Source organism: Dicentrarchus labrax, unplaced genomic scaffold (genome assembly GCF_905237075.1).
Source record: "Dicentrarchus labrax unplaced genomic scaffold, dlabrax2021, whole genome shotgun sequence".
Lineage (NCBI taxonomy): Eukaryota > Metazoa > Chordata > Actinopteri > Moronidae > Dicentrarchus > Dicentrarchus labrax.
In genome coordinates, this window is record NW_026136721.1 from 25,847,315 (window position 1) to 25,870,468 (window position 23,154).

The following is a 23,154-nucleotide window of genomic DNA, read 5'->3' on the forward strand; positions in this document are numbered from 1 at the left end:
CCTTTTTAACAACATATGGTCTGGCTCCAAACCAAGATGGCGACAGCCAAAACACCAACTCGCGGCTTTAAAATGGAAGCCCACAAACAGTGGATTTACACTTGTGAGAGAGAGAGAGAGAGAGAGAGAGAGAGAGAGAGAGAGAGAGAGAGAGAGAACCACATAATAGTTAACAAAATTAATAAATGATGACTTAATGCTTAATGTTTTTTTCACAAAGTCAATACCGTACCAACAAACAAATAAATGACACAAGGGAGCTAAATATTTAATAGAATCTATGAAAAATCTTTTTTAAAAATGACAATAAAACAGAAAGATCAGACCAATGACAATGAAAAAACATGTTGCTGTCGAATTGCAGTAGGAATGAATGATTTAGAATATTTTTAGGTGAGACGTAACAACGTATTGATGGCAGAGAACATTCACTTGCAAGAACAAGTCCTGAAGAAGCCAAAATACTTGCTGCTTTCTGGGGGATTCGTAAAGTCAACAAAATCTTGATGAAATATAAACAAAGAATTGCAAAAATCACCAAATGCAGATTGACCAGTATGAACCAGTTGGCTCATACAAGCTCACTAAACAACATTTCATTCTTGTGTGAAGATGTAAAAGCATAAAACACTGCTTCTTTTGATGATAACAAGGAAGTCAATTGTTTTAGTTCAATGTTATCACAGTGCTTGTAAATGTGGGACAGTATTTTATCATCTCATCAGATCTTTATGAAGCTCGTAAAAAAAAGGGAAAAGTCAATCTGTGTGAAAGTTGTGTAACGTTTATCTCAGTGTCTGTATGTTCTGTTGTGCCTACCTTTGTTATATCTCTGGTTGTGTTATATTTTGCTTCAACGGTTAAGGAAGGGGAATACAGCTGCAAAAAAAAAAAAAGACAAATGATTGAGAAGTTTAATTTAAACCTGTAATAGTCATTTTTAATCACTATGAAGAGTATGCTACTATGTTTAATGAAGGGTTTTGCTGGGATTTTTAAATGACAAATCAGCCACATTAATTTTATATTCATTTGCAGCACATACAGATCAAGCTGTAGATCAGTTGATCAATGCAAGGCTATTATGCAACACAAACGCAGTGCAGACATATTGCATAACTGACTGTCACATTTTGTTCATGAAAGATACATGTGTTTATACGACAAGTCTCAATGTAGCAGCTTCATATTTTCAACCACAGTTAAATCAGTTCTGCTGTATAAAAAGAGACACAGATCAGCATACAATGAAAAAAAAGTCCACAAACCAATAGGTGACATCACACTGGATTCATGCTTGTCTTCAACATGGGCCTCGACACAAGTACTAATGAACGAGAGAGAGAGAACCATATAATAGTTAACAAAAAATAAATGAAACTTAATGCTTATGCTGGTTTACTTTCACAAAGTCAATACAATACCAACAAACAAATAAATGACACAAGGGAGCTAAATATTTAATAGAATCTATGAAAAATCTTTTTTTTAAATGACAATAAAACAGAAAGATCAGACCAATGACAATGAAAAAACATGTTGCTGTCGAATTGCAGTAGGAATGAATGATTTAGAATATTTTTAGGTGAGACATAACAATGTATTGATGGCAGAGAACATTCACTTGCAAGAACAAGTCCTGAAGAAGCCAAAATACTTTCTGCTTTCTGGAGGATTTGTAAAGTTAACAAAGTCTTAAAGGTCTTTAAGAAATGCAAAAACCACCAAATGCAGGTGGACTAGTATGAACCAGTTGGCTCATACAAGCTCAACAATTCTTGTGTGAATATGTAAAAGCATAAAACAGCACTTCTGACTAATTCTGTTGATGAAACCAAGGAAGTCAATTGTTTCAGTTCAATGTTATCACAGTGCTTGTAAATGTGGGACAGTGTTTAAAACAAAAGAAAGTCAATCTGTCTGAAAGTTGTGCAACGCTTATCTCAGTGTCTGTATATTCTGTTGTGTCTAACTTTATTATATCTCTGGTTGTGTTATATTTTGCTTCAACAGTTAAGGAAGGAGAATATGGTGACAAATCATGGGGAAGTCTTATTTAAACTTGTAATAGTACATTTTAATCACTGAAGAGTATGCTACTATGTTTAATAAGGGTTTTTGCTTTGATTATTAAATCATATATTAAATCATATATTATTTATGACAGATCAACCACATTCATTACTACGGAGCCCCTAAAGGGACATGAAAAAAAAAAAAAAAATGAAACGTTTCTAGTGAGCACTAGATAGTATCTTGTGCTCACTAGATAGTATCTTGTGCGCACTAGATAGTATCTTGTGCTCACTAGATAGTATCTTGTGCGCACTAGATAGTATCTTGTGCTCACTAGATAGTATCTAGTGCTCACTAGATAGTATCTTGTGCTCACTAGATAGTATCTAGTGCGCACTAGATCCGTATCTAGTGCGCACTAGATCCATATCTAGTGCGCACTAGATATGGATGAGTGTTGGCTCATTTAAATATTAAAATTAGCCATGTGTTAATAGGTCACAACACGAAAATGTAACCAATGAAATTACTTATTTTGACACACATTTTAAGCCAATACGTATTAAACTAACAAGGTAATGTGTCAAAAGGTGGACTGTTTTTGTTATTTTCTCAAAAGGAGGACAGGCATTTAAATGCGGACTGTAATAAAAAGGTTACAGATTAATTTACATTTATTTTTTACTTACAGACAAATTAGTTTAATACTCATTTGAATATTAAAATTAGCCATGTGTTGATTCACCACAATATGGATAGTATCTAGTGCGCACTAGATAGTAGTAAGTATTGGCTTAAAATGTGTGTCAAAATAAGTAATTTCATTGGTTACATTTTCGTGTTGTGACCTATTAACACATGGCTAATTTTAATATTTAAATGAGCCATGTGCTGATTCGCCACAACACTCCATCCATAGGATCTAGTGCGCACTAGATCCGTATCTAGTGCTCACTAGATCCGTATCTAGTGAGCACTAGAAACTATCTAGTGAGCACTAGATACTATCTAGTGCGCACTAGAACTATCTAGTGAGCACTAGATACTATCTAGTGCCACTAGAAACTATCTAGTGAGCACTAGAAACTATCTAGTGAGCACTAGATACTATCTAGGCGCACTAGAAACTATCTAGTGAGCACTAGATACTATCTAGTGCGCACTAGAAACGTTTGATTTTTTATTTTTTTTTTCATGTCCCTTTAGGGGCTCCGTACATTTCCTATTCCTATGCACAGTGTTTTTTTTTAATTCCTATAGCACATGAATGTCATTGACACACGTTTAAAAGTCTCTTCATCAGTTTTAGAAAATGAAAACGCTTCACTTGACAACACTTTTTCTTATACACCTGTATATATGTGTGTACATGAGGTAGCCAGTTGGATGTATAATCTTATATAATGTTGTTTCTATGTTAAACAGTGCTAAACAATGTACATGTCAGGAATAGTCTACAACCTTATTGTATGTATTGTTTTCCCCATTTTATTTTCCTTTGCTTTTCCTCTCTGAGGCCTTGGTGGGGTGCTGAACTGCTAATGTTTAATTTTGTTCTGTAAACTGAAAATGTACTATACCAGCTATTACAAAAACAATAACAAGAAAACAATGCAAATATTAGGTATTAAATATTTTATTATTGTTTGTCACAAAAAATTATAATACTGCTTTGCACTGGCACAGAACAAACAGGCTAACATACTGATCAAGCTGTAGATCAGTTTATCAATGCAAGGCTATTATGCAACACACACGCACTGCAGACATATTGCATAGCTGTTGCAGAAAAAAGTCAAATTTTGTTCATGAAAGATACATGTGTTTATAAGACACCTTTCAGTGTAGCCGCTTCACATTCTGCATTTTACATTTGTAATCTTGTTTGATAAGATGCCCTGTATATTCATTGACAGCCCAAGAAAAAGATTTAAGATGTAGATTATCAACCAGTTAAATCGATTATGCTGAATAAAAAGAGACACAGATCAACATACAATGATCACATGCAGAAGTTTCTTTCTGCCATAGTATCAATTAACAACATGCAGTTCCTCCCTTTCTCACTTTTGTTAGTATGAAGCTGAATTTGGCCCACGGCTGAGGACACACCACCTGATTTTCAAATGGCCACACTATTTTCTACCTCCGTTGGATCCATGTATGTGTATGGAACTTCCAGGCTCTTGTTTCTGACTTTTATGGCTTCACTTAACACTTTAAGCTCTCCTTGAAAATCCTTCACCAGCTTGCAGGGAATCTCCTCGTTGAAATGGTCCTCTGGGTAATGGCCAAGAGGGACCTGATGAGAGATCAATGATACATTTAAAAAAAAGTAGACTTTTGGCAACATAATGTACAGTTGTAGGCAGAACTGGATTTTTTGGTGGATGGTAGTTCTGCTCTAATGTCATGTTAACTTACTTTACACAACTTGGACATACATTTTATTTATGCATTAGTATAAGTCTCATGCACTTACGAAGTCAGAGGACTGTCTGCTGAGTAGCCACATGGTGGCCATTCCCTGAACTGTTGTGTTGACAGCAGGGAATGTCTGCAGCATCGTGGCCTCGCTTGTTGTCCCCTTTGTGGTTGGTGGAGGACGTTGCAGGGAGATGGGAGTGTTGGGCATCCAGCCACCATAGTCAAACTGCAATGAATGATTGACAGATGTCTGATTAATACTTTTTGAAGCCACAGCCTGCTAGCATGACTGTAGACTCTAGTTTAGGCTTGCTATGGGGCGGCTGTAACTCAGGAGGTAGAGTGGGTCGTCTGTCAATCTAATCTAAAGGTTGGCAGTTCAATACCCAGCTCCTCCTGCTGCAGGTTGAATTGTCCTTGAGAAAGATACTGAGCCCCAAATTGCTCCCGATGTTGTGCATCAGTGTATGAATGTTAGTTAAATGCCATTTTATTTGTCCAGCCCTGGATCCTCATCTATTAATTCCACTAAAACGGCATTAAAAGGATTCACCTGTCCAGAATTCACAGCCGCGTGCTGTGCTGAGCTTGTGAAGATCGCCATGGTGACAAACTGGATCAACTCAGCCACGGTGGTAAAGCTCTGTGGAATTCCTGAGATTTGACAGAATAAACAGCGTTACTTAAAGACGTCTAGATGATAACATAATGGAACATATATGTGCACATTTATCATCATAAAGATTGAGCTTTCTTTAAGCCTACCTGTGTCTGCGTTGGAAAGGAATCCCTGTTCGAAAATGTCCAAAATCCACTTCTGCAGTTCAGAGTCTTGCTGGACCTCAGCGTCAGTCTTGTAGTAGTAGCTGAGAACTCCCTGCACAAACCTTTGAAAAATATGGAAAGTTCTGTAAAACATATTCCTAGTCGACATATACATTTGTATACACGCTGCAGTAGGAAGACACTCTTTTGGGTCCTGCGGTGCAAAGCTCTTCTACTGTACTAGGGGTGTCAACACGTTCTTCCGGTGCTCCAAGCATCCGATTAGGGCAGAGTCAGCTGTACGGCTGACTAACGCAACTAGTTAATGGCAGCTACAGTTAACTGTTACTTTAGCAACAAGTAAATCTGTTGACCATCAGGAAACATCAGTTTTTTTATTCATAAAAAAATGTTTTTCCAACCTAATTTTTGTCTCATTTGTGGTCTGAAACTTCATTGAATTTACATTGCTCCATATTGTTAAGTTTCCAAGCTACTGTAGCTGCCATATTTCGGTAAGCGTTATGCACTTGTGGGAGATTGTTCCCGCTCAACCCAAGTTACTGCAAGAACAGGCATTTTAGAGTGCTGTCTGGCTATGAAAGTAATAGTTAGAGCCACCATTCTAACTATGACAAATCAGTATACCATCAGAATGATTTTGAAGCTGTTAATTTAAGTTTAGGCAGGAACATTTAGAACATTTCACAGCCAACTGTGAGGGTCTACTTAATTATGAGCCAGTAGTTAAGGTTTAGATGACACACTTACACTGTACTGTCATCTCTTTAAGGCATTGTTAAACTAACACCAAGGCCACTTGACATTTAAAGGGCAAATCAACAATAAATCACAGCTCAAAACTGCTGCAGCACTGCTCATAATGGGTTCAGACTCTCAGCATGTTAACACTGAGGTTAAAATGCCATCGGTGATGTCAAAGTAGGTGTTTTGCCTTTTCTAAAAAGGCTCAGTCCTGACATTCAGAAGTTTTAGGACTTAAAACCTGGCCTTTTGCCATTCTGTAGTGTTACACTGAGAAGTATTTGTAATATTTTGTTCACACTATTTACTGCTGCAGTTAGACTGCTGTTAATATTAGAAACACATCTCAGTTTAACACAATACAATTCAACAGCACCACAAACTCCACCCTCCAAAATTTTTATAAAGATGAACACTTCTCTAAAACAATTTCAACAAAAACAAAACTTTAAAAACTTTATGAAGGAAGGATTTATTGCAGGGCTGTTGTAATTGACTGCATTAGGTTTAGCTTGATGTAACTTGAAGTTATCATTAGTGGCCCCAAAATTTCCATCAGTGCCTCTGGCAACAGTGACTGCTACAAAAGAGCATGTTTCAACATAAATGATTGAGATTGCAATAAGATGGACTAACTGAAAGAACTGATTCAAAGAAACCGTTAGTGTTTATTTATGTTGAAACTTATCAGAAACACTGAAATCCTTTTTGAGAAAACCAGTTACACAAGATAGCAGGTTTTGGGCTCTCTTATTTCATACATAAGGATCATGTTGTGCACGATCAGTTATTTAAACAGCAAATTTTTGCAATAAGACACCCAACACTGACTGCCATTCTCTGTGTAGTAAATTTCTTGACTTAAGTTCAGGCTAATACAGCCTCAGTCAACTGTAAATGATCACAATGGTCACAGCAACCAGATACTTCAGTCACCCAGTAGTGGCAAAATCAAACCTTCACTCCACAGAAAACGTCTCGTAACAGTAATGAAATGGCTGATCAGGCCAGATTCTCTTTGCAATGGCCGAGCCAGGCATCATTTACCAGAGCATGGAGCCCAATTTGCGGATGAACTCAACGGAACAAAATGTATCCTCTAATCCTATGCAGTATTTGTATTTTAAGGCTGCTTTCCTGCAAGGATTTGTGCCCCTTGCTGGAGCAATCTCATTAAGACAGATGTGTAGCCTTTGTGCTGGCCAGCTGATCTGTCCTGTTCTCATTAATATCACTTCAGTTGAGGAGAGCATGTGATTGTTTGCTTGGTTTCTAGCAAACAACTACTTCTAGTCCAACTTTTTTCCCCTGCAAGTGGAAATGGAAAGCATTTCCTGTACTGAAATCTCACACAAATTGTCACACATAACCCACATCTGAGACACTTTAGTGTACTTTATGGCCTCTGATTAATTGCATTCTGATTAAGTCCAACACAGTGTGAATCTTTAAAGTATAAAGTATAGCATGGCAACTATGTGTCACTAAAACATCCTTGATTTTGCACTAATATCATATAAATTAAAAATACAATATTTGCCCTGATGCAGGCCTGAATGGCAAAAACACATAGGTATGTTTTTTAACTATGAGTAAACAGCCATGAGATATTAAACGATTTCTTTAAATCACTACGCTCTTGAGTTCCTCAGATTTCTTCAACAGTTCTAATCTACTCTAATCTAGGATCCCCGACTGAAGAGAACCAGAGGGACCCCCTTTTTTTTTTTTTACACCCAAGCAGCATTCCATTCAGTTTGTGTTATGTCTGAACAAATTATAAACATAATTCAAAAGAGAAAGTCCCTATAATACCTGTGGATGATATCCCAAAGTCTGAGTCCGTCATCTTTGTAGTAGAAGTTTGGCACACACTCCAGCCCACGCTCAGCAATGTCATCTGGCATGCAGAGGGAACTGTAGGTCATTGAGGACAGTGATCTCTTCAGGATTGTGATCATACCCTCTCCACCAGAGGCTGCAAACTAGAGAACAGTCAAATATGTGAGAAACATAGTTAGAGACGAATACTGTACGTGATATTGTTTAGGTAATGCTCTACTGAGTATGTTGGTCTTTGGGTACCTGTGTGAAAACTCCATCCTTAGATATTAGGAGGAGTCGAGCCAAGAAGTTGATCTGCAGAGTGTAGCGAGTGTGGGGAATGAAGAGCTGAGGGAGAGAGGGAACTCTCTTAGTAACACTAGTACTTAACAAAACAAAGTTAACAAAGTGAAGAATGCTTCTATGATGATGCTTCTATACCATTTAACAGTGTGAAATACTTGCAAATATATTCACACTAAAACCTTATTGTTCATCCAGTTTGGAAAGAAATATGACCAAGTTCGATATTGTTTCTTGCAGTTACCTTGTACAGTGGATGCACCATGGGAATGTTGCGCAGCAGTGAGACTGCAAACACTTCAGCCAGCAGGTGAGTGCGCAGCAGGTGAACATTAAGTTGATGCTCACTGAAGTCTGCACTTCTCACAAAAATCTTGGCCGTCAACCAGTCGTACTCAGAATCAGTAGGAAAGAAGATGGGATTGTCCTCTGCTGGAGTCTGCTTCAGCTGTAGGAGAAGAAAGTGGGATGTGGTTCAGTAAGTCCATTCGGTCTATTACCAGTACTGGTCAATAATGTTTAAGACTTTCCTAGGAAATTCATGTTTTCATTGAATCCCTTCTATGGGGAAGATCAGAGCGAGTTTTCTCAGTCTTACATACATCAATGCCTGTGTGTTTAAATTGACATTTCTTTGACAGTGAGGCAGGTTGCAATTACAATGAAAGTACTTGGAATGTTGTTTTTTGTCTGATCCATATTCTTCATATAGCATTGCACAAATCTTACTACTGTCTTACACAAATTTATGATTTTGGGCTTTATAAATAAAATTGATTTGATTTGTGTTTGCATCAGACTCAACTGTCAGCCTGTCAAACTTGGATATGGCTATGAAAGGAACTTTTTTACATGGCTCGGGTTCAGGCAGGAAGAAATTAACTGCCTTTACTAGCAGAGAAAATTCATGGCTGCCATCTGGATACGAGCCATAGTAGCTAGAAAGCTGTCTTGCTTAAAAAAAAAATAAATTCGGCAAGGTGGATGCTTCCTATTGCAGGGAAACGTACAGATTCGGCTGCCTGGAACAGCCAGCTGGTCGATGACAGGCTCTTGCTTATCTCAATGGAATGAATGGACATATTTGGCTGGCAGCTGGATGGAGTGACTGGTACTGTACATCTTACAGTTTAAATTATATCAATACTTGGAGTGCTAATCTCACCTGAATAGCAATTGGCATCAGCTCATCATCTGGTGTTTTGTGGAGCAGGACGAGAGGAGCCATCAAGTACTGCTTCTTTCCATTGATGGTGTTTGCTTTCACTCCATCCAACCGCTTGTAGTCACACAGGAATATGTTGCCTTTCTGTTTAAAATTTTAGTGAGGATGAGAAATGATTTGACTCACATGCATACAGGGTGGATATTACATATAGTGAACATATAATACATCACAAAACATGAAATTCCAATTCAAATGCCACAGGTTGCTTCTTGGTCTCCAGCCACTAATGTTTTCTCAAAAGCCCAGAATCTTTAAGGCTTTTAAAATAACTTAAACTTTGTCAGTCAACGTTAAGACAATCACCTTCATTTCATCCTCCAAGCTACATTGACCATGGAGGAAGACCATATCATCAGTGACAGGAAAGTTATCAGGCAGGGCTGAACAACGTCGGATCAACATGGGGTTGACACCATTTAGAAACTGGTAGCCAAAAAAAGCATCCTCATTCCAATGTTCCTGGACATAGTCTGGAAGAAGAAGAAGAAGAAGAAGAAGAAGAAGAAGAAGAAGAAGAAGAAGAAGAAGAAGAAGAAGAAGAAGATTAACTTCAGTCAGTTTCAAATTCAGGAAATTAGGAAACAACGTGTTACAAAAAATTCACATACCTGGTTGGACACTGTTTATAATTGTTTAGAAGTCAGTTGTCAGTCAGTCTTGAATTTTATGTAATTAAATACAATTACTAGTTTTCGCATGACCTCATGTGTCTAAACTTTATGTTTAGATTTCTACACATCTCCTTCTGTAAAACGTTTTTTTTACCATTAAATGAGCCAATAGAATATTCAGTAAAATATAATGGTTTATCTCAAGAATAAAAACAAGTCTAATATTTTTAGGTAGCACCATGGCTATCTGAATGAATAGAGTTGAATGTATACTATTATGTATATATTATCAAGTAGGCTATTAGATTAAACTGATGAGAGTTCAGTACCTGATATAGCAGTCCGTTTGCAGCAGAACACCCGATTAATGGCATCAATATCAGTCCAGTTCTCCTTGCAATCATCCAGCCCCTTCAGTTGCAGCTCACTCAGCCTGGAAAATAAAAGCATTGAACCACTTTATAATGACGCCTTAAAACATTTTGATAGGCACGTCAGCAACATAGACGGATACATATCTGACAGAATTTGAGTACTTCACCCTGTGGCTGCAGTGAAGGCAAACTCTGTCGTCTTGGTGAAGGAGAAACGGACCTCACAAGGCAGAGAAAGAGGATTTTCTGCCTTTATGTTGTGAGGTATTCCCTCTACATACACATCCCAGCTGGGAAAAACAGAAGAACAAAGTGGTGAGGAACAGTCTAGATAGTATGTATCTGCAGTTTTAATATTATGCAATAATAATAATAATTGCATAATATTTATGTATTTGATATTGCAATTTTGCAACATATGTTACAGTTTAAAAGTATAGGATAAACCTTGCAGTTGTAACAGTGTCATATGATGGTTTATTTATCATCATATATTATGAACCAAACATGGGGGAGATTTGGATGTATTTTAGTTTTGGGGAACATTAAGCTGAACTGTGTATAAACTCTGAGCTCTCACCGATAGTCTTCCTCTCGCTGCTTAAGCTCCTGCTCCCGACTGTACCTGCCAAGATGATGTTTGTCTTCAAAGACTCTCAGAGCTTAAAGAAAGAATCACAAGAAGGTTTAAAAATCTGTTTATCCAGTATGCATTAATTTAATCCAGCCTTCTTATAGTCTATCCTGAAGGTAGTTTCTACCGTGAACCCATCCTCTGGAATAACTTCCCTGCTGACATCTGACAATCTGATTCCATTGAAACCTTTAGATCAAAACTCATTTGTTTGCTTAACTGTAAATTAGTCCTTATTGTCAGTCAGGCCTCGCACTTGATACCACTATCCTTTCATTGGGTCGGTCTCAGTCTCAATGAATCTCTGTAAACTTTCTAATAACCGCTGCATTTCTCTAACCCTCTGTTGTTTTTGTTTCTTTTTCCCCACACACTGCCAAGCTGCACTTCTTTCACTCTGTCTCCCTCTCTCTAGTTTTCTCCTCCTCCTCTTTTTTTCCCTATATGCTCCTCTCTGCTATCAGTCGTCCAGGAACCTGTATCTCTCTCCTGATTGTTGGTGCCTCATCCAGAGGTTCGGATCTGGATTATTGTCTCCCCTCTCCTCTTTACCTGTCTGCATGTCTGCAGTGAGTTTGTCTGTGTTATCTCTTTTGTCTGAATTATGTACTTGTGTGGCCTCTCCTCTTCCAGGTCTCCTTCGTGATCGTGGTGTATATAAATAAAATTTGACTCGACATGACTGTTTTCTGTGGTCAGCGAACAGCACAAACCTGTTCCCTCTCTGAAGCGGTGCACCTCGCTGTCAGTGATCCAGCGGTAGATGGGAAAGTTGTAGGTGTCTCCCTCTGGGGATTTCACTTCCACCTTGGCAGGGAACCAGGAATCTTCGGGAAACAGTGGGAGACGCTGTTTGTCTAGCTCTATCAGAACCAGCTTTCCAATGGAGACGGGGCAGGACACGGTAAAAGTAGACACCTGGAGTAATGACGAGATGAAAGGTGTATAAAATACCAATTTTATGAAGCTCATTATGGGGCCTTTTTTGGTGCTTTGGTCATCTACAGAGTTACAGAGCAGCCCATATCATGTAGCTGCACATATGAGCTTATTTAGATTGGCATTTAATAATCTCATAGGCAAGATTTGAGGAAACATATTATACATTTAGAGAACATTTAGAGAACATTTCAGACTTACCGCTCCGCTCACGAAGGCTGAAGCTCCTTTGAAGCCTATGAGCCACTTGCGTTCGCTCTCCCCATCTGTGCCCACCAGCTTAATGAAGACATTGTTAAAAGTTGTGGCACTGACAGCAGCGACAGTGGACACTGTCACTTTATAAAATACCATTTTCACTCAGGAAAGCAGAAATGTCCTGGTGGAGAGAGAAAATTGAGTGCAAAAAAGACAAGTATTATTAAATGAGGATTCTCAGTTATTACAGTCCAATTGTTGCTAACTGAAATCATTATACAAAGCATCACTCTTACCTGTTGTTGAGTCCAAGAAGTTCCTTTGATAAGATATCACCACTGCTTCCCCTTTTTTATACAGTTTGGTGGTTGTGTCGTCACTAACAATGAGTCAACTCTGATGATGGAATATCGGACATGTATGAACAACTACACTACAGAGGTTGAACGTAATATCTTAATGGGGTGCGTTTATCGAATGAAAATAAACCAGTTTTTCCCACATTAAAATATCTGTTCTGACTGACAGAAAAAATAGTTCACATTTGATCCAGATTCATCAGAAAGTTTTATTAAAAACTGTAACATTAAAGTAATCAATTTCTATAACATGACAATTACACACAGTACAGAGTATATAGCAGAGACAATTCATGTAAACAAGGTAAATGCAAATACTACTTAAGAAATCACCAAATGCACAAATCATTATTCATTTTATTGTTTCTCACCCCCCCCCCCACACGCACGCGCACACACACACACACACACACACACACACACACACACACACACACACACACACACACACACACACACACACACACACACACACACACACACACACACACACACACTCTGTGGCCACTTTATTTGGTGCACCTGTACAATCTATTCAATTCTAATTCAACACAACAGCCATAAATTCTACCTTTATTAAATTTCTAATGGTCCGTTTGGTTGCAATGCTGCAAATGTGTAATTAAATGATATGTTTATTACTGAGCTCATAGTTAAAGGTGGTGCCTATAATTTGTTCTCCTTATTTACATACATGAGGGAGATAACTCTGAATATAATGCAGTTGGGTACAACACCACCGATACTGTACTATCACCATGTCAAGGCAAAAACATATCATTGAATTAACATCTCTCTGACAGTGCCAAAAAAAAATGGAACATGCCAGACATCATGAAAGTGGCAGAGCAATTGTACTGGATTGCATTGGATCATGCAGATGTAGCTAATAAAGCGCCACTGAGTTCCTTAGATCAACAGGCTCAGAACAGACAGGCTGACATACATCAAGTTATTTATATGGGTCACAGACAGCTCAATTTATCAGTGCAAAGCCACTACAACACATAGCAGTTGTTCCAGAAAAATAAAAATTGATTCAATCATTCTAGTTTTGAGAGAGAAAATAATACAACATGTCAATGTCAATGCCCTATTTGGTGATTAAATCAAAACTGGGTTCAGAAGGAGATTATTGCAATGCATTTTCATTTTGCCTAGTTTAATTAGAATGTGTAAAAAAATGTCTAAAATATTACATTGTTTTTTTTTTTCAGCTCAAAACACACTATACAGTCTTTACATTCATCCCTTTTGTTAATGTGAAGCTGAGGTACGGGGTCAGATCTGTGGGGAGGGTACAGTCAGGAGGCCGGTGGGCTTCAGCTTGTTGATCCCTCCATCCAGGATACAAACCCGTGGGAAATTTACCTTGACCAGGTGTGTCGCAAACTGGGAAGAAAGGAACATAAAAACAAGAAAAGCATTTACCCTTCACCTCTGATGACTCCTACATTGTTATGAGTGTCATTCACAGACCATTAATTTTTATATAGGTGTGGTCTCCTTATGTTAATACTTAAGAACTCAAGAACTTTCTGTTGCCCTAGATGAGAAAGAACATCTTTACACAATAAGAGCCCTACAAAAATTAGGAAACACATTGATGTGTAATGTGTTAATTTGTCAGGTATGACAATAGTCTTGTGACATAGAGTGTGACTATGAGGAAGTAATGTGAACATTAAAGAAAGAACCAATTATTTTGTTTAAAGGATAAACAATTTACTAACTGAAGTAATGCAGAGACCTTTCTTTGTTATAGGGGAAGACTCTTCTTTTGCGCTCTGTTAAAACAACCCAGAGTTCTAGTGCTACCTAATATTTGGTGTATGTGGTTTACCTAATACTTTATTCCACTGTAATTACTGTAGATACACCTTCCAATACAACGTACTGCAATCCAATAACACCACTAACTACAGACTTAAAAGTTACCAAAAAGGTAAGGTAAAGGTTAATCAACACCTCTTTGACAGTCTCAGTAAAAAAATAAACATCAGACTGACACTGTAAGCTAAAAAAAAATGTACCAGAAGGGGTTCAGTGTGAGATTGAACGGTTGTTGCCTGTTCTCTAAGGTGATGAAGTGTGGTTTCACTACAGCAATGTTCGGAAATCTGATGATGAAACCTCTGAATCTGATTGTAGGATTTCAACATACACAACAGTTATTACAAAAACTGAAATTAACAGATGAAAGAACTTGAGTTTTGCAATTCAACGTATGACCAAATTTTCAGCTTTAATCTGAGATCCACTTTAATTCAATTTTAGGGAAATAATAAACACCTATATTCTGCCCATTAAGGATTCACTGATTTTCTACCATTTGACTTTTATCACAATCATATGATGCACACAATCATATGATCGTATTATATGATCACAATCATATGATACAATCATATGATCGTATTATATGATCACAATCATATGATCATATCATATGATTGTGTGCATGTATCATATCATTATTGCTTTACTGAATTATGTTGTCCAAAAAGTTGTAAGGAAGTCTTAATTAAAGATTTATAAATAAAGTTACTGAAGCTTTTATTTTTAGTAATGGCAAGAAACAGTTAATTGACAAATGTTAAATATATTAATATTGAAAGAATATAATAAAAAAGTAAAACTTACAATTGGAGGCTCACAGGAGAAAAAAGTGTATTATTTAGACACAATCAATTAATCAAGCTTTACAAAATCCCTCTGTGCAAAACTGTAATTCCCTTAATAAGATGAAAAACTAAATTACAAATAATACATCCACAGTGACAGATAGACAGATAGATAGATGGATAGATGGATAGATAGATCAATAGATAGACATTCAATCAGATGAAATCCACATAAAAACTGAGCATTAAGAATGAATCGTACTTCTGAATGCCAATAAGGTTTAAATGTTAAAGGTTTACAGTAAAGCCTGACCACACAGTGAGTGGACTCATTGCTTTGCCCCTAAGCTAATGATAATACCACTGGTGCGGTGCAAAGAGATGTGAATGGCATTTAAGCACAATTGAGTCCTTTCATCGACCTTTAATTTCGTGACCTGCTCGACTGAAAGGTCTGATGAATTACTAAGGTTTATCATGAAGCTCAGATGGGGAATTTCAAGTGTGGGGTTGGTCACAGTGCGCAGGGCTGGGGGTAGTAATCATCACATCATCAAACCTCACAATTACAAAATTCAACTGATCCCATTTATCATTAGTATGCGGAGTAATCATCATACTTGCCTGTGTGATAATGAAGATAATGATCAATTGTCATACTTAATACTTACATGATGATGCATATACTAATACTATATGTAACCACACTGCTTTTGTACATGATATAAAGGCTATGACCACGAGCTGATAACATGAGTCAGACAGCTCTTTTTACACTCCAGCCTCACTGCAAACAAATTCTTCTGTACTACTAACGGTTTCTTTTTTGGAGTTCTTGCCACCAAGATAGAAACTGAGATCCTGCTGCTGCTTCCTAAAAAATGCAGGACTGTCTCCTCAATTAAGGAGAGCTACTTTTTTTTCCTCTTTGACTTTCCAACATATGGAAGGAGGACATCTTTTCTAAATTGGGATGTTGCCTGAAGCAATATCCCTGCTGAGTTTTTAATTCAAGTTTGCCTAATTTATTCTAAAGAGAGCACAAAAGGAGAATTTATAATGATCAATATAGTTCTCTGTTCTGTTATGCTGAAGTGAGCAAAGTTATTTTTGTGCACTGAAATGTCAAAGACGATGATTAATGTAAAATACAATTTTAGCCTAGACTAGTGTCATTTACAAAAGAGGCAAAGATACAGTAAGTTTTTATTATGCTGTACATCAGACTGATTAACTTACAATAGTGAAAACTTAGAGTATTTCAACCACAGTAGTTGTTCCTCGAGGTGAGTCCTTTCAAATGCCAAAAGACGTATGGCTACCTCAGGATTTACAAGGTTTTCTCCAGACTGCTGTGGATTTGACAAGACTAAAGTCTGGATATGGGGGATTAGTGCATTAGCAAAATCTTTTATGCTAAGCTTGGGACCCTATTTTTGTTGTGGTGCAGCAACCAGTGCATGCAGAGCTTGGAAAATTTGGTATTTTCCCCGACCTTGATATTTGCTTTGCCTTTTTGTTGCCCAGCGCAGAGCGCACAGTGCACAAGGGGGTGGAGAGGCACAAACAGGAGGGAGGTTCATTCAGATTAGTCAGGAAAGTGAGTTACTGGGTTTTTGTGTCGAAGACTTTGCGTCTCAGAACCATGTTTGGGACATCAGAAACAGAAACTGCTTCCATTTTGTGGATTTGGAGCTAATGCACAGACATAACACAGAAATACTTACTACACTGTGAATTAACCATTTTAATTAAATAGCAGCCAGTCAATGCCTTGAAACTGGCTGCTTTAGACTGCATAAAAATCTTCTCCATCAGTTCATTAAACCCCTGCAGATGTCTGAAGGCAGTAGGACAGATATGTTATTGATAGAAATGAAGTCTCTGAGATTTGCAGCACCGGAGTGCAGTGTCACTACATGTGGCCTTCCACTGTGTATACCTTAATTAAATTACATTCAAACGACACCAGGCCACCACAAGATAATCCCACACACCTCTACCTAACATTAGACTGTGTGTTATAACTTAGTATTTTGGCCATTTATGAGAGAGACGTTAGATACCAGGGCTAATTAATCCTGTGAGTTATGCCTTACATTTTAAGATATGATGTAACAATTTACAATGTGAAATTCATAGTAGATTGATGCGATCATAAAAACTACCTCACCAAACTAATTCTTATTATCTGTTTCTATTATTGTAGTAGTAATTAACTGTAAAAAACAAAAGCCACATCTGCCGATATTTGGTGCTGTATGTTCACACTGTCCCGCTCTCCACCATCCAGGAAACAGAATGACTTTCCGGAGAGGCAGACTCTTCATTGAGCTACTGTTATCATTCGTCACTTTGATTAGCACAGCCTATTAAGAGCAATAAGAACAGTGATATGACTGGCTTTTTTATATCTCTCCAGCTATGTTCACTTTAACCCAGGCTTGAGCTTGAAGACACCCACATAGTTTGTGCACCCTCGACCTTACCGCCTTGTGTTTTTTCAAAGCGGATGTGCAATTAAAATAGGGCATTAAGAGCAAGCTCAGCATCTTGGTTTAGCCTGTGAGGATGCTAAAATGTGATAATTGGCCTTGAAAACAAAGTACAGCTGTAGCACTCTGGAAACCACGTTCACATATGTGAACCTCATGGTGGCGCTAGAATAAATGTATGAACAAAATTTATGATGTTAAAATATTTCACTGGATTAGTGAAAACTTCGACCTGCTGGCAGCTCGAGATAAAAAGTCTGTGACCAATCCCAGCTGACAATGGGTGAGGGACAGGATACACCCTGGACAGTCAATCACAGGGCTGACACACAGAGACGGACTACAATTTACCATTTTACGGCCAATTCAGAGTTGCCAATACATCTAACGTGCATGTCTTTGGACTATGGGAGAAAGCTGAAGCACCCAGAGAAAACCCACACAGGCACAGGGAGAAAATGCAAACTCCACACAGAAAGGCCCCAGCCAGTCAGGTTCGAACATTCTTGCTGTCAGGCAACTACTGGATCATTGTGTCGCCGCCCCCCCTATTTGTGAAGACTACTTGATGTGCTGCACAGCAGCAAACTGAGTGCCCACATTGTACATCTGGTTTTTGGTAGATAGCAGCCAGCATCCAATCTCTGCCAAACCCTTCCTTGTTCATGTTTATTAAAAAAAAAAAAAAAAAAAAAAAAACTCTGGCAGATTTGGAACAAAAACAGTCTCACATTTTTTTTGATTTTACCAGATCACCAAGCAGCCCAAAACCAAGAGTCTACAGCCATGCTAGAGGCTCTGCGAGGTTGTACTTAGGCACAGCTGTGCTTTTAACTAAATACTAACATCAGCATGCTAATGTGCTCACAATGGTAATCGTAAAAGTTTGATGTTTATGACGTTTAAAATGTTCACGTCTTACTTTAGCGTTACTCGCTTGAAGCTTTTTAATGAATGAGGCTCATGGGAATGACAGATTAGATTTGCAGATATTTGTTTATATGGTATAGTTGAGAGATTGAGATGTTCACTCAGAACCACAAATGTCAACTTCATGGTAACGTTAGAGGAAAAGTGTCAGTAGGATTTATCCATGCATCTGTTTACAAAATTTCATAACAATCCACCCAACAGTTATTTTAGTCTGGACCAAAGCGGTGGCCTGACCAACAGACCGACGTTGTCATCCCTAAAGCACTGCAGCTTGAATGGCTTAAAATGCAACAGTAAACTGGGAGGAAGTTTGGGGATTAAGAAAAGCCGCAGGGAACTTAAACAACACCAGGAAATAGAACGTTACTCTTGGTTATTTACACTAAACCTGCCTTAATAACTCCGCACTTTAAGTTTGTAAACAAGTACATTTGTAATAACAATACCAACCTATGTCCGCATAAGATACTACAAAAAGTGTGTATAATGATGTGCTGTACACAGGTGGGTGTGGGCTACACGCAGCTGGGTGTGTGCGTGTGTGTCTGATTTCTCACCATGGCAGCGCTCTTCATGGCATGGCTAATGACCACAATGACACGTCCTCTGTAGTTCTGGAGGATTCCTGTTGCAGGACACTGCACCAGCTCACCGTCAGGATTGAACGCTGCGCTGAAGGGAATGTTGATGCTGCCAGAAATATGGCCTCTGCTGAAGCTGGAGACAGCGGGGTTAAGGAGCACAGTTCTGAACAGGTAGGGCGCATACCTGGGATCAAGGCCAAACAATGAGGTGAGCCTTTTTCCCCCTTTTTTCCTCCTGTACAGTTACACATTGAATTTCATAGGAACCATAACATCCTTGGACGACATGGACAGAATAGACAGTAGGAAACATTAAGTCAGTTCAACGATACACTAATTAGAGCACTTGTTATCCTGTTTATCAGACTGACTTCCAGTACAAACTGTCTGTAAGACAAGCTTCAAGAAAGCAGTGTGGGTCTCTCTTAACCGAAGGCAGAGGAAGAATACGACGTACAGGAGATACAATAAGGGAGTCAGCAGAAGAACAGAACAGAGAAGGAATAAGTCATAGAGGGTTTGCTGAAAAAACTGAGTATCAGCACAAGGACAATGAACAACCCCAGAGTGGTATATAATTGAATGATAAAAATTGCTATGTTCACTAAATTATACCAGCTGCCACAAGAACATAAGGTATGTCAGTATGTCACATAATAGACTTTATTATCCACTAGCTGCCAAATCCTATTGTGGTACATTTAGCCATGGAATTACAAGAGGCACATGTAAGTTGTTTTACAGCAGAGATTAACTACCAGGTACCTAGACAGCTAAATCTAGATTGTCACGATTTACCCCACAGAAGTCTTAATTTAATCCACTTTTTAAAGACCGCAGACACCCACAACACAGCTTTGCCTAAGATCACAATAAAGGTGAAGAAGGGTTGCCAAATCCTGTGAAAGTGGTCAAATCCCTTTTGTCCATGTGAGTTAGCCTGAGGAGCCTCTGTCTATCAGGCTCCGGTGTAGGAATTCGGCTGGAGGAACTGACATTTCAAAATCCTTGCTCTATCCACTAATCCTTATTGATTAATGGTTCTTAAACCCCTTTAGACAATTACCATTCCACAGACGATCTGAAGGGTGAGGTTCACTCCTGTGAGTCCTTTGCATTTCTTATAGGCAGGGTTTTCTGGGCCACTGTACAACTAGTGACAAATAAATACAGACCATCTGCAAAAGCAGAATTGATTTCTTTATGTAATATTTTAATTTTGTGTAGAGCCATAAAAAAGATTCATAAAGTTATTAAATGTGGCAAGCAGTAAAAATGTTCATCTTTAATTTAATGGAATGTGTTTGTATAGGAGACCTACACTGATGTATTCACATCCATTAATATTTCTGCTGTACTGTGAAAACCACGTGTCTCCAATACGTCAGCTTTTCATAAACAAGCCCTGTTTTCAGCTTTTTTTTAGCAATTTTAGCTTACCCAGTAGGTTTTTTTTATTGTTTCTTTAGCCTATGAAGCAGGAGTTTTTTTCTCAAACCATAAAAGAACACTTAATTTTTGTGTGTAATTTACAACCCTGGAGATACATGGTTTTCTTTGGACACCATACACATTACCACACTTACTGTACAACTGTAGTCAGCTGTCGTAAAAATACTCTTCACTTAATTGCTCACTTGGGTATTGTACTGTTCAGCTTAACAAAAGAGCTTGCTTCGTATGTTAACCAAGAATAAAATCGACTACATTCTACATTAAAATGTATTAATCATGTTAAAACCCGACTGAAGAATTCACTTGCAAAAAATATATATATAATCAAATATACCATGTAACAGAGGAAACTGTGATGTAGCCAAAAGGCCAGAAGACTGCATTTTGCTCGGGGTCACAGGCAAATCTCCACTACTTTGTGTCTCTCAGATGGCAGGATATGGCGGGACAGCCTGGGTGGATATGAAGGGCCTAACTGTATGTTGCAGAATTTGGCAGCACATAACTGAAGTAGATCATCCACCTTGAATCTGCCCCTACTTGCCTTTGATAGGAACCAAGCTTTTTTTTATTCTCTGTGCCTGTGGTTCAATTTCAAAACTCTGCAAAGCACTGGCACCAGGTCAAAAGGTAAGCAAGAAATCAGAAGCGCAGTGGGATCAAAAGAAAGGGTTATTGCATTCACAAATGCACAAATTTTGTTTCAGTGTGTCATAACCCTTTATCCTTGTGCAAATGATTCATGAGTAAATGAAAACAGTAGTCTTTAACAGCAACTGAAAGAGAACTAGATTTCACACATCAGACAAGCATAGACATATAGTCATGATATATTTGTTCTAAACAGATATAGAGATGATAGAAATACACCCTGCATAAATTCAGGGATGTTTTCATCACAGCTTTTATACAGACCTGGCATACACTCAAGGACTTGGACCATGATCTTACATGAACCAGTTTGGTTCACCTGTGAGACTGAACAGAGACTGAACAGAGACACACACATCAGAGAGTCTATCTGTACTTCAGCCAGGTGTAGTTTAGAAGATCACTGTCAGAGAGGCTGTGTGCAGACTTTACAATTTGCTGCAGTCTATGTAATCTTCTTATTCTTGACCTTCAACCAAAAGCAAAAAAACAAAAACACAATTGGATTGACACTGCAACACATAAATGTTATCTTAATCCCCTAATTCCATCAGTTTCATACTTGATACCATCAGTTATTATAATTCAGAATTAGTTCTTTCATCTGTTTTATCCTCTGGGCTACTAGACTGAACAAGACAAAAGACTGTTGTTTTAGTTCTTTTATAGGTGTTTGTGAAGAAGAAAAAGTACAGTCCAAGAATATGTCTACTAGCTTCCATAGTTTATATTTACAACCCTACCCAGGCTATTTCCTGTCCTGCCTGCAAGTAATTTTTTCCAGCGAAATCTGGTCTGACCGCCTCCTTTAAAACAAAATCAGTATACTTCTTCAGAAGTGCTTGTAGAATGGTTAGTAGCTTCGGAATCCAACCTCCCTCACACTTTTACAACATCAGAATTTGGGGGACTGTGTTAGACAATTTCTGTATCTTTCCGAAAACCAACAATCTGACATTCACACGCACTTTACAGAATGACTGCCCAGCTGTGCAGTGGTGATAAAGGTGCCAAGGTCAATACTCTTAACTGAGAAACCTTAAATGTCTAATTAAAACCCCTCAATAAGTTAAGTCCTCTTTTCATGGAAAACAAATAGAAAAGGACTTCATATTTTTTTTACATATCCACTACTTGTATTGTTAAAGTGTAGATCGTAATATTTATAAAGCTCAAGTAACAGCAAGTTTGAGCAAGTTTGCTGAAGTGAATTCTACTCAGAGCAACTCTATCTGTAACTGCCAAAACTGCATATCTTAGTTTTGTGAACACAAATATTAGCAGAACATTTGTTGTTTTTACTTTGTTGGACACAATCCAAGGTTGCGCAAACAAGCTCCAGTCTGTGTACATGATTTCTTGATGTTCCCCAGCCGGGAAAAAATGAGCAATGTATTTTCATATTATAATGCCACTTTTATAGGGATTGAAACTGGTAAGGGGCGGACACATTTCATAGTTACACAGAATTGGTAAGGATACTCCTCTACATTGCGGATGTCCACGGCAATGATTTTGGGCTTCCCGGCTTTGGTCCTTTTGGTGGGCCCGGCCAACGACAGCTCACAGAGGTCGATCAAGTCCTCTGCCGAGATCCTAGGGGATACTTCTGCTTTCAGGTCACACAGCGCTAGAGGCTCCCGAGACTACAAGAAAGGAAGTCACAGGAGATCAGATGAAGAGGGAGAAAATTGTAGTGCAGCCTTTCAGAGAATTTTCTGAATATAATTTGAATAATGGAATTTGGTTAAGCAGTCATTGTATAAAGACACAGAAGAGACAGAAACTACTGTCAGGTTGGATATTATTGTTTCTTTCAAATCAGGAAATAGTGATTAGGTCTGAATGTTAACTACATATCCTGTATGTATTCACAAAATACTTTACACCGGCCTTTTAAACTCTGTGTGTGAATTTCATAATGTATTACCATAAAAAAACAAACAGTATTACAGCTCAGGGAGCAACA

The 23,154-nt window shown here is 38.2% G+C and overlaps 2 protein-coding genes across 2 annotated transcripts in view; both read right to left on the reverse strand.

Moving 5' to 3' along the window:
• Positions 1 to 3,636: 3,636 nt before the first annotated feature.
• On the reverse strand, positions 3,637 to 12,499 carry LOC127354223 (arachidonate 12-lipoxygenase, 12R-type). Its single transcript, XM_051383994.1, has 15 exons — positions 12,381 to 12,499; positions 12,088 to 12,265; positions 11,661 to 11,865; positions 10,894 to 10,975; positions 10,481 to 10,603; positions 10,269 to 10,372; positions 9,632 to 9,798; positions 9,266 to 9,409; positions 8,345 to 8,548; positions 8,059 to 8,145; positions 7,789 to 7,958; positions 5,209 to 5,330; positions 4,997 to 5,097; positions 4,499 to 4,669; positions 3,637 to 4,318 (listed from the first exon to the last, which is right to left on the reverse strand). The coding sequence occupies exons 2-15, from the start codon at positions 12,238 to 12,240 to the stop codon at positions 4,139 to 4,141; spliced, it is 2,013 nt and encodes a 670-aa protein (XP_051239954.1). The 5' UTR covers positions 12,241 to 12,265; positions 12,381 to 12,499; the 3' UTR covers positions 3,637 to 4,138.
• Positions 12,500 to 12,627: 128 nt separating this feature from the next.
• Positions 12,628 to 23,154, reverse strand: part of tbck (TBC1 domain containing kinase) — a 45,423-nt gene continuing 34,896 nt past the window's right edge. Inside the window, exons 24-26 of the mRNA XM_051383992.1 lie at positions 22,668 to 22,831; positions 19,053 to 19,212; positions 12,628 to 13,835 (exon numbers count right to left, since the gene is read on the reverse strand). Coding sequence (XP_051239952.1) covers positions 13,725 to 13,835; positions 19,053 to 19,212; positions 22,668 to 22,831 — 435 coding nt within the window. The 3' untranslated portion in view covers positions 12,628 to 13,724. The remainder of the gene's footprint in view (positions 13,836 to 19,052; positions 19,213 to 22,667; positions 22,832 to 23,154) is intronic.

Bases quoted from the DNA above. Each gene is read 5' to 3' on its own strand.
- LOC127354223 (XM_051383994.1), bottom strand. From the start codon at position 12,240: ATGGTATTTTATAAAGTGACAGTGTCCACTGTCGCTGCTGTCAGTGCC. The intron at 9,410-9,631 runs GTGATTGTCTTA...AATTTTAAACAG, and splicing joins GCTTGGAGGATGAAATGAAG to AAAGGCAACATATTCCTGTG. The intron at 7,959-8,058 runs GTACCCAAAGAC...ACTGTTCTCTAG, and splicing joins AGGATGGAGTTTTCACACAG to TTTGCAGCCTCTGGTGGAGA.